Source organism: Hemitrygon akajei, unplaced genomic scaffold, assembly GCF_048418815.1.
Source record: "Hemitrygon akajei unplaced genomic scaffold, sHemAka1.3 Scf000076, whole genome shotgun sequence".
NCBI lineage: Eukaryota > Metazoa > Chordata > Chondrichthyes > Myliobatiformes > Dasyatidae > Hemitrygon > Hemitrygon akajei.
Window position 1 is genome coordinate 3,087,329 of NW_027331962.1, and position 12,110 is coordinate 3,099,438.

The following is a 12,110-nucleotide window of genomic DNA, read 5'->3' on the forward strand; positions in this document are numbered from 1 at the left end:
AATACGCAAACAACCGAATGAACGGGTATATAAAGAAAATAAGAAAAAAGCAAATAAACAAACAATTAAAAGCTGAATTGTGAGGGCGCATTCATGGGTCCGATTGCACAGGCTGCAGGTAAATCGTTGAGCGTGTGTTTTCAGTGTCATGAACCTTCTTCCGGATGGTAGCAATGACACGAGAGCACATTCCGGACGGTAGCAATGACACGAGAGCACATTCCGGTTGGTAGCAATGAGAGAAGAGCATATCCCGGATAGTCGTAATCAGACAGCAGCATATCGCGGATGGTAGTAAACAGACGAGAGCATATCTCAAATGATGGTAATGAGTCAAGAGCATACCTGGGACGGTGGTAATGAGAGGGGAGCATATCCCAGATTGTAATAATGAGAAGGGAGCATAGGGCGGTTCTAACTAATGGGAAGAGAGCATATTCCGAATGGTTCTCATGGGAAGCTTGGATATTCCGAATGCGATGGCGATGGTCCTGAATTATGGACCAGGACTCCTGGAGGCACAACGTTTTCAAGATATCCTGGATTATGGCCAGGCTTGTACCGTGATGAATGTGATTGTGTACACAACTGTCTGCAATCTTTGTCGATCCCGGTCATTGGAGCCTGCACACCAGACGGTGATGGAAACAGTCAGAATACTCTCCACCTTGCAGTTCCAGACACTTCCACGTTTTTGATGACATACCAATGCCAAATCCCTTCGATCACCTAATCCAGACAACCCCAATAGGCGGAACGCGGGCCATGTCCATACCGCGAGAACCAAATGTCTGGACCGCGCCGGCCCATTGGCACTTCCGTGAACACACCTGTCATAACATGTAAATAGGGCGCGCGCTGCTCTAAGTTATTTTAACCTCATCCCACACCGTACACCTGACCTACCTCCGTGGAGCGCGCGACCTACTGCGCGCTCTCTACGGTCCTCACGGGAGAAAGTTGCACTTTCCACCTCTGCGAGAGGAACGAAATGAGGGAGGACCCAGTGATGAGGTATTTCGTGACAAGCCTGTCAGAAAACTTCAAGGAACGATTTGAAAGCTCCCCCAAACTCTAAGGTGACATCCTCCTCTCCCTGAGACAGCCGTGCTCCGTTTCGGCTGACGGCCGGTGGACTACAGAGACCAAAAGGCTGGTGCCTTCCATAGATGAGGCAACTCTTCAGATGGAGTTCTTGGAAATGGGAACTTCTGATTTGTTCAAAGCACAACACAAGGACTTTGGACTGAGTGACATTTGGATCAACGTGGGTCCCCAAGCTCAGTTCAAAAACACGACAGCTATTGCAATGCTCCGACTCACACTGTTCCCATCCACGTACATATGTGAGTCATCGTTTTCTTCCATGAACTCTATCGAGAATCAGGAGAGAAACAGACTCTCCAATGCACATCTCGGTCAGAGCCTCAGGATTGCCACAACAGAATACCGGCCCAACATCAGAAGGATTGCCTCATCCCATCGCTGTCACTTCTCTCGCTAATTGGTGAGTGCATCAATTTAATTTTGTCCATTTGTCAATCTTATTGTGGTATAATATTACAACAACAGTAATGCTGATAACTTCATTTACAGCGACAACTTATACTTCAAATGCTACATCGCTTAATTACAAAGAACATATAGTTTAAATGAGAGAACAGAAACAGTGGGAAAGGCAATACGACTAAAATTCTTGTGTGGAAGAGAGGTGGTGAAGATTTCCAAGTTTAGTGTGTGTGTGTGTGTGTGTGTGTGTGTGTGTGTGTGTGTGTGTGTGTGTGTGTGTGTGTGTGTGTGTGTGTGTGTGTGTGTGTGTGTGTGTGTGTGTGTGTGTATGTGTGTGTGTATGTGTGTGTGTGTGTGTGTGTGTATTAAGCCCCAGTTGAGTTCGCAATGTGATATCTGACAGCTGTGATATCTAGAGTCATAATTAAAAGGTTATTTTTGGACTTATTTTGTTATAAGAGTGCATTTTTTTTCTTGTGTGACCAACAACACAGGCTTTGAGAATCCCAGGTCTAAATTATTACTACTACCACCACCACTACAACTATTAATAATAATAATAATAATCGGTGGGTGAGAGAAACTCTCTTTGAGACCATTATCGGATTCAACACAGCAGCAGATAGTTGTAGAACAGCACACAGGATTTGATGTAGATTTGAGCAAAGTACAGACTCTCTGATCCAATCAGCGCTGCCGCTTGTGACGTCAGAATCCAGATATCTGACCCGCAAACCAGGAAGTGCGGCTCAGTCTCCGAGTGTAACGGAGATCGGCGCTGCTCTCTCGGGATGTCGGGACTGCCCTTCGCAGCTCTCGTTCTTTGTCTCCACATAACGGCGGGTGAGTGTCACTCTCTCCAAACGCCATGGTCGGATAATCATCAGAATGGCAAGTAGTTGAAGACATGAAGATCCGGTCATAAGGGTCGAACTTGCTGAGCTGTGTGGAGACCCCTGGTATCTGTACAGATTGAGTTAAGTGCGATTCTCGATTCTATCCGTGTCTGTCACTACTCCCTCATACGATTTTCTCGTCCTCAGGTGAGTCTCAGCAGTTTACCATTTTCGTTGAGCACAGCGAGATAAACGCCACCGTCGGGGGAGATGCGCTCTTTTCAGTCCGGCCGTGGGGCAATGTCAGCAGTGGAAACTGGACTTTTAATGGGGGAACAATCGCCCAGTGGATCGGCCAGAATGTATTTGTTGGCGATGGCTACACATACCGAGCTGAGATATTCACGACCAACGGGTCGCTTCTGCTGAAGTCGGTGAACATGCCGGACAGTGGGGAATACCGTGTGAATATGGTGTCAGCTAATGGCTCCCAAACCTTAGCGACCGTCACTCTGCGTGTCTTTGGTAAGTGAGATCTCCAAATATAACTTTCAGTTTATTCCTGTGTTGATAGACTACAATATAACCTTTACCGTTCGTTGCTCGATGACAGATTCTTTCCCAATGAAAAACTAAACCGAGTGAACAACTCAGTTCCGCTTTAGATTTAGTTTCAAGTTCCTCTCGGACAGGCATCGGCGATGACCGATGATTGTGGACGTAGAACCTGGCCTGTAGTGAACCCGACCAGTCCCACTATTCGGACTGATCGACTCTCACTCGTACTCAGTAAATCAGTAACTATAAAAGGATCAATGAAAAATCCACGACAGTGGACCAGACAACAGTCTGTGCAAATACAAATATAAATAAATAGTATATAAATAATGAGAACATGAAACGACGAGATAAAGTCAGAGTGGGCTTGGCCATCGTCGGAGTGGACTGAGGCAGAGTGGGTCGGCTTTGCCTCAATCAGGCTTCGGCGAGAACTGGCAGAGGCGAGGTCTGAACGGGGCACAACTGCGCAAGCGCGTGAAAGTCGGCCCGTGAGGCAGCGGGATAATTTAAGTAGCGAGCAGAGGCTGAGTACGAGCTTCACTCCAGGTGAGGTAAGGACGGGTAAACTCCTTTAATTAATCTAATTAGATTTAGAGTAGGTAATGGAGGCAGCAGTTAGGACTGTTGAGTGCTCCGTTTGCAATATGTTGGAAGTCAGGGCGAGCACTGTTGTCCCTGATGACTACACCTGCAAAAGGTGCATCCAGCTGCAGCTCCTGACAAACCGTGTTTGATAGTTTTTTTTCCAGCAATACATAGAGGTACCAACTAGAGAAGGGGCAGGTTTGGATCTTTTGTTAGGGGATGAAATGGGTCACTTGGCGGAGGTATGTTTTGGGGAGCACTTCGGGTCCAGTGATCACAATGCCATTAGTTTCAATACAATTATGGAGAAGGGTAGGACTGGACCCAGGGTTCAGATTTTTGATTGGAGAAAGGTTAACTTTGAGGACATGTGAAAGGATTTAGAAGCAGTGGATTGGGACAATTTGTTTTATGTGACGGATGTAATAGAGAAATGGCCGTCAATTAAAGGTGAAATTTTGAGGGTGCAGAATCTTTATGTTCCTGATAGGTTGAAAGGAACGGGTGAAAGTTTGAGAGAGCCATGGTTTTTAAGGGATATTGGAAATGCGGTTAGGAAAAAGAGAGATATCTACAATAAATATAGGCAGCATGGAGTAAATGAGGTGCTCGAGAAATATAAAGAATGTAAGAAGAATCTTAAGAAAGAAATTAGAAAAGTTGAAAGAAGGTACGAGGTTGCTATGCAAGTAAGGTGAAAATAAATCCGAAGGGTTTCTACAGTTATATTAATAACGAAAGGATAGTGAGGGATAAAATTGGTCCCTTAGAGAATCAGAGTGGACAGCTATGGGTGGAGCCGAAAGAGTTGGGGGAGATTTTGACAATTTATTTTCTTCAGTATTCGCTATGGAGAAGGATACTGAATTGTGTAAGGTAAGGGAAACATGTAGGGAAGTTATAGAAACTATGACGATTAAAGAGGAGGAAGTACTGGCGCTTTTAAGGAATATAAAAGTGGATAAATCTCTGGGTCCTGAAAGGATATTCCCTAGGACCTTGAGGGAAGTTAGTGTAGAAATAGCAGAGGCTCTGACAGAAATATTTCAAATGTCATTAGAAATGGGGATGGTGCCGGAGGATTGGCATATTGCTCATGTGGTTCCATTGCTTAAAAAGGGTTCTAAGTGTTAACCTAGCAATTCTAGACCTGTCAGTTTGACGTCAGTGGTGGGTTAATTAATGGAAAGTATTCTTAGAGATGGAATATATAATTATCTGGATAGACAGGGTCTGATTAGGAACAATCGACATGGACTTGTCCGTGGAAGGTCATGTTTGACACAACTTATTGAATTTTTTGAAGAGGTTACGGGGAACGTTGACGAGGGTAAAGCAGCGGATGTTGTCTATATGGACTTCAGTAAGGCCTTTGACAAGGTTCCGCATGGAAGATTAGTTAGGAAGGTTCGATCATTAGGTATTAATATTGAAGTAGTAAAATGGATTCAACAGTGGCTGGATGGGAGATTGCAGAGAGTAGTGGTGGATAACTGTTTGTCAGGTTGGAGGTCGGTGACTAGTGGTGGGCCTAAGGGATCTGTATTGGGTCCAATGTTGTTTGTCATATAAATTAATGATCTGGATGATGGGGTGGTAAATTGGATTTGTAAGTATGCAAATGATATTAAGGTAGGTGGCGTTGTGGATAATGAAGTGGGTTTTCAAAGCTTTCAGAGAGATTTAGGCCAGTTAGAGCAGTGGGCTGAATGATGGCAGATGGAGTTTAATGCTGATAAGTGTGAGGTGCTACATTTTGTTAGGAATAATCCAAATAGGACAAACATGGTAAATGGTAGGGCATGAAGAATGCAGTAGAACAGAGTGATCAAGGAATAATGGTGCATAGTTCCCTGAATGTGGAATCTCGTGTGGATAAGGTGGTGAAGAAAGCTTTTGGTATGTTGGCCTCTATAAATCAGAACACTGAGTATAGGAATTGGGATGTAATGTTAAAATTGTACAAGGCATTGGTAAGGCCGAATTTGGAGTATTTTGTACAGTTCTGGTCACTGAATTATAGGAAAGATGTCAACAAAATAGAGAGAGTACAGAGAAGATTTACTAGAATGTTACCTGAGTTTCAGCACCTAAGTTACCGGGAAAGATTGAACAAGTTAGGTCTTTATTCTTTGGAGAGTAGAAGGTTGAGGTATTTAAAATTATGAGGGGGATAAATAGAGGTGATGTGGTCTCGTTTTTACTGTGCACCGTACCAGCAGTTATGGTCGAAATGACAATAAAAAGTGACTTGACCTGACTTGACTTGAACCTGGAGGTTATCCTTTTGTGTATCCAGCTCAAGGCCCGCCACCCACTTTGCAGCTCTGCATTTTGAATTCTCATCCATTTAAATAATGGTCTGCCCGTTTATTTGTTCATCAAAGTGCATGACCAGACAATTTCCAACATAGTATTTCATTTGCTACTTCTTTGCCAATTCCACTAAACTATCTAAGTCTCTCTGAAGACTCTGTTTCCTCAACGCTATTTCTCCTCCACCTATCTTTGTATCATCGGCAAATTTAGCCACAAATCCATTAATCCTACAGTCCAAACCTTTGACATACATGGTAAAAAGCAGCGGTTTGTGTTGAATGGAGAGATGCAGCCTGTGATGAGTGTCAATATTGTTCAGACGATACGAGTCCCAATGCAGAGCGAGTAAGACTGCAGCCGTTCTAGATCCACTGCTGAGAAAAGAAAAGTGCAAAGGATGTTGATTGATTGTGCCCTTTCGTGCTCGCCATTTCATCCCTGGGAAAAGGCCTCTGACGATCCACACGATCAATGCCTCTCATTATCTTGTACACCTCTATCAGGTCACCACCCATCCCCCGTCGCTCCAAGGAGAAAAGGCCGAGTACACTCAAACTATCCTCTTAAGTCATGCTCCCCAATCCAGGCAACATCCTCGTAAATCTGCTCTGCACCCTGTCTATGGTGTCCACGTTCTTCCTGTAGTGAGGAGACCAGAAATGAGCGCCATACTCCGAGTGGGGTCTCACTAGGTTCCTTTCTAGGTGCAACAGTACATTCAGCTGTAAAACTGAATCCCACGGTTGATGAAGACCAATGCACCGTACGCCTTCTCAACCACAGAGTCAACCTGCGTAGCGGCTTTGACTGTTCTTTGGATTCGGACCCCAAGGTCCCTCTGATCATCCTTACTACCAAGATCCTTGCCATTAATATCTATATTCTGCCCACCTAAATGAACGACCACACACTTATCTGGGTTGAACTCTCACATCTCAGCCTCGTTTTGCATCCAATCAATGTCCTGCTGTAACCTCTGACAGCCCTCCACACTATCCACAACAACCCAGTCTTTCTGTCATCAACAAATTTAGGAAACCATCCCTCCACTTTGTCATCCAGATCATTTATAAAAATCACAAAAAGTAGGTTTCCTGGAACAGACCCGTACGACACACCACTGGTTAACGGACTCTTTGCAGAATATGTCCCGTATGCCAATACTTTTTTGACTTCAATCAAGCTCCTAAGGTATGAGCAGCCTTTTCTAAAGGCATACTGACTGTTGTGAATCAGATTAAGCCTCTCGAAATGTTCATAAATCTTGCCTCTCAGGATCTTCTCCATCAAGTTACCAACCACTGAAGTAAGACTCACTGGTCTATAATTTCCTGGGCTATCCCTACTCCTTTTCCTGAATACAAGAGCAACATCCGCACACCAACAATCCTCCGGAACCTCTCCCGTCCTCATTAATGATGCCAACATCACCGCTAGAGGCTCAGCAATCTCCTCCCTCGCCTTCCACGGTGGCCTGGGAAACATCCCGTCCGGTCCAGGTGACTTATCCAACCTAATGATTTCTAAAATCTCCAGCACATCCTATTCCCTAATATTTATATGCTCGTTTTTCGATCATGCTGCAAATCATCCTTACAATCGCCAAGATCTTTAACCGTAGTGAATATGGAAGCAAAGTTTTCATTAAGTATTTCTACCACCCCTACCGGTCCCATACACACTTTTGTACTGCCTCACTTGTTTGGTCACATTCTCTTACATCTTACCCCTTTGCTCTTCACGTACTTGTAGAATGCCTTGGTGTTTTCCTTAATACTGTCTGGCAAGGTCTTCTCATGGCCCCTTCTGGCTCTCCTAATTTCATTCTTAAGCTCCTTCCTGCTTACCTTACAGGCTTCTAGATCTCTATCATTGCCCTGTTTTTTGAACCTTTCGTAAGCTCCTCTTTTCTTCTTGACTCTATTTACAACGGCCTTTGTACACCACGGTTCCTGTACCGTGTATGCTTATACTTCCCACTGGTCGCGATGAATGGAACACAGTTAGCCAACATCCAACCTTAGAAATTTTTGACTGAACCCCGTAACTTTTATCTCAAAACATCATGTCCATCAAATTGAATAACTTATAAATGTTTACTTATGATGGAATAATAAATGATTGATTTCATTTTCAGATTCGTAACGGAATTCATAAACCTGCAGATTCTATTCTTGTGTCGTGCACTAACCAATCCCTTATGTTTTAACAGAACCTGTTTCCAATGTCATTGTTACATCTAATGCCACCAGACTGATTGAGTACAGCGACACCGTCAGACTAACCTGCTCCGCAACAGGCACGGACGTCTCTTACCTGTGGCTTGAGGAGAATAGCAAGATAATTCCTCGGGGCAGGATTGTTCTGAATGAAGATAACAGCACACTCACTGTTTCTGGAGTGCTACGGGCAGACGGAAGATTCACCTGTAGAGCAAGCAACATGATTAACGAAATCACAAGCTCTCCGTTTTCTCTTAATGTCAACTGTAAGTGTCCCGAGTCTCCAGTAGTTACATATAATATCACAGTTCCTGCGAGATACGGGGATCCGGGTATGTATGAATACATTAGTGATCGTTACCTGAGTTAACGACTATCGACTAACACTGGAAAAACTGAACAGGGAGACGAATCCGGGGTCTATCTCAGAAGCTGGGGAATAAAAATTAAAATTTTAGATTTCAAATCCGTGTCATTTTTCGGCGACGGTTAAACTACCACTATGTTGGTTTATTTCTGTACTTCAGGTGAAAGAAAGGTGCAGGATAGCCTGGTCTGTCCTGCGTGTGTCTTCACACGAAACAATCCATTTTGAACAATTCCAATGCCCACAGTTCAAAGGCAATTGTGATGTTCATTAAATTTGGATTTGACTCTGCTGAGCTGTGAGTATCACTTCAGTTCTATTCATTCATATCCAAATTATCTCTTCAAAGCTCTTATTCTGGTTTGTGTTTTTTTTTCTCAACACAACGGAAGCTGATCCGGACTTGGCACAGTGAGGGCAAAGATATTATTTTTTAGACAAATGGACCATTGAATCTAACATCGCTGTGTCAGGCCGTTTAGGGACTTTGATAATAATTCCGTTCACCGGAAGGGACAGGGGAAGTTCAGAGTGTAAAACGCTGACAGCCCTTATCAGCCCCACAACCCTTCTGGCAAATGTCCATAGCTACGACGAGGTGGGAATGCATTCCTTCAGTGCACATGTGGAAGCGGGAAGTTACAGCTGTTAGATCTGGATGAAAATCACAATGTGCAGTGGTGTTACAGCCACCGGTCCTCACTGATAGAGACTAAACCTAGAATATTGGAACTGAAAACGGGTCGCACCATAACACGTTGTAAACTGGAGTGTCCCTATAATTGCACACGTGGTCAGTGACTTGACAGTATAGTGTGGGCCCACATGACATTAGGCCCGAACCCTGATTACATGAGTTATTCAATCTGCACTCCGAGTTGCCTTACCTATCCCCGCAGAGAGACGCTGGGTATTTCGTTTGGAAAGTTTTCCTGAACTCTTTCCCACAAAACACACACATAGGGAAGTTGTACAAATCGATACACTTATGACTGGCGTGCATTGTATTCAGGTTGGAGGAGGAGACGGGTTTTGGGATATGAGGTAACTGTGCAATTCATAGTTTCATAAGCCGTGGATAATCTGACACAGTGTTCCGACTCTCCTCTTTCCCGCGCGTGGCTTCCAGACGAATTAATTCGCCGGTGTGTAGGAGCGCTTTCTCTGGTGGTGGGCTGTTCTTCCTCTTCAGCCGAGGAACTCTGTTGCATTTCCTGTGTAATTTGTTGCAATCCCTTTTGTCCGTTTCTTTTAGACGGACCGGATCGTCCATATATCATCACTCAACCGGACTCTTCTTTTCACGTTGCCGGAAGCTCTCTCAGGTTAACATGTTTCACAGAGTCCCGCCCAGATGCTGAATTGAATTGGAAACTGAATGGTGCCAACCTACACAGTGGGCAGGTGGTCATCCTCGACAGCATCTCTGTGAGCAACGCGGGGAAGTATACTTGTGAGGCCTCTAACAGCGTGACAAAAAGGAACAATGCCTCAACCACGCAAATCAATGTGTTCGGTAGGTAGTCCGTACCTCCCTTTGTTGAAGTCGTATATTTAACGGTGTTGGTGCGGCCAGGCCCGTGCAATTCAACTGAATGCCTGAAACCTATTAGAACCTATTCTTATAAGGGATGCTCCCCAATCCAGGTAAATCTCCTCTGCACCCTTTCTGTGGCTTCCACATCCTTCCTGTAGTGAGGCAACCAGAACTGAGCTCAGCACTCCAAGTGGGGTCTGACCAGGGTCCTATGTAGCTGCAACCTTACCTCGGCTCCAAAATTCAATTCCATGGTTGATGAAGGCCAATACACCCTCCGCCTTCTTAACCACAGAGTGAACCTGCGCAGCTGCTTTGAGCGTACTATGGACTGGGACCCCAAGATCCCCATGGTCCTCCATACTGACAAGAGTCTTACCATTAATACTAGATTCTGCCATTATACTTGACCTACCAAAATGGACGACTTCGCACTTATAAGGATTGAACTCCATCTGCCACTTCTCAGGCTAGTTTTGCATCCTATCAATGTCCCGCTGTAACCTCAGACCGACCTCCACACTAACCATTGTGTCTACAGCAAACTTACCAACCCATGCCTCCACTTTCTCATCCAGCTCATTTATAAAAATCACCTCCCAATAGCCTTTGCCTACCTTCCTGCCAGGATTTAAGTGCAACCCGTCCTGTTTGTACAGTTGACAGCTGCCCCAGAAGAGTTCCCAATGATCTAGAAACCTGAACCCTTGCCCCCTTCTCCAAGGGGACATTGCTTTGTGGATCCAGAACTGTCTTGCACACTGAAGGCAAATAGTGGTTGTAGACGGGTCTTATTCTCCATCGGTGGTCGGTGACAGGTGGAGTGCCTCAGGGATCTGTTCTGGGACCCTTACTCTTCGTGATGTTTATAAATGATCTGGATGAGGAAGTGGAGGGATGGTTTGGTAAGTTTTCTGACGACACGAAGGTTGGAGGTTTTGTGGATACTGTGGAGCGCTGTCACAGGTTACAGCGGGACGTTGACAGGATGCAAAACTGAGCTGAGCAGTGACAGATGGAGTTCAACACAGATAAGTGTCAGGTGGTTCATTTCGTTAGGTCAGATGTCAAGGCAGAATATAGCATCAATGGTAAGACTCTGAAGGATCTTGGGTTCGAGTATATTACTGTAACACACACAAAGCTGCTGCACAGGTTGCCTCTGTGCTTAAGACACCATAAGGATTGAGTTTAAAACCCGAGAGGTAATGTTGTAGCCATATAGGAACTCGGACAGATCCCACTTGTAGTACTGTGCTCAATACCGGTCGGCTCACTGAAGGAAGTATGTAGAAACCACAGGGACGGTGCAGAGGAGATTTACTAGGATGTTGCCTGGATTGGGGAGCGTGCCTTATGAGAATGGGTAGAGTGAACTCGGCCTTTTCTCCTCGGAGCGACGGAGAATGAGAGGTGACCTGACAGAGTTGTACAAGATGATGAGAGGCATTGATCGTGTGGATAGTCAGAGGCTTTTTCCCGGGGCTGAAATGTCTAGCACGAAAGGGCATAGTTTTAAGGTGCTTGGAAGTAGATACAGAGGAGATGTCAGGGGTATGCTTTTTTTACCCGGAGAGTGGTGAGTTCGTGGAATGAGCTGCCGGCGCCGATGGTCGGGGCCGATACGATACGGCTTTTAAGAGACTCCTGGACAGGTACATGGAGCTTAGTAAAATAGAGGGCTATGGGTAACCCGAGGTAATTTCTGACGTCAGGCCATGTTCGGCACAGCTTTGTGGACCGAAGTGTCTGTATTGTGCTGCAGGTTTTCTATGTTTCTGTGTTTCTATCTGGTAATGTCGAGTCCGGTGCTGATTACGGAATTCAGATCCGTTTTATTATCCATTGTTTGGTTTGCAATTCATGCTTTTATGATGTTCCCCAGTTTGCACTTTTTCGGCTGTGTGAGATAACAATTTTCATTGGCTCCATTACATTGACACTGACACTGAACTTTGCATCATTTCCGTAACGATAGCTTATCTGGATGATATTACAAACTTGTCACGTACCCCGTAACTGGGTGTCTAACCAGCAGAGAAAGAAGAATCCATTGGAGTCTGGTGGTACCAAACTAAAGGTGTTTATTAATAAACATAAGCAAAACCATATCAATAATGCAGATATAGATATAAAACAAGTTAGCAGTAATAAACCTAAAAGTGTAGGAATAA

The 12,110-nt window shown here is 44.7% G+C and overlaps 1 protein-coding gene across 1 annotated transcript in view; it reads left to right on the plus strand.

The window, feature by feature from the left end:
- Nucleotides 1–479: 479 nt before the first annotated feature.
- Nucleotides 480–12,110, plus strand: part of LOC140722388 (uncharacterized) — a 59,094-nt gene continuing 47,463 nt past the window's right edge. Inside the window, exons 1-6 of the mRNA XM_073037139.1 lie at nucleotides 480–650; nucleotides 1,106–1,338; nucleotides 2,249–2,352; nucleotides 2,553–2,870; nucleotides 8,023–8,298; nucleotides 9,655–9,915. Coding sequence (XP_072893240.1) covers nucleotides 480–650; nucleotides 1,106–1,338; nucleotides 2,249–2,352; nucleotides 2,553–2,870; nucleotides 8,023–8,298; nucleotides 9,655–9,915 — 1,363 coding nt within the window. The remainder of the gene's footprint in view (nucleotides 651–1,105; nucleotides 1,339–2,248; nucleotides 2,353–2,552; nucleotides 2,871–8,022; nucleotides 8,299–9,654; nucleotides 9,916–12,110) is intronic.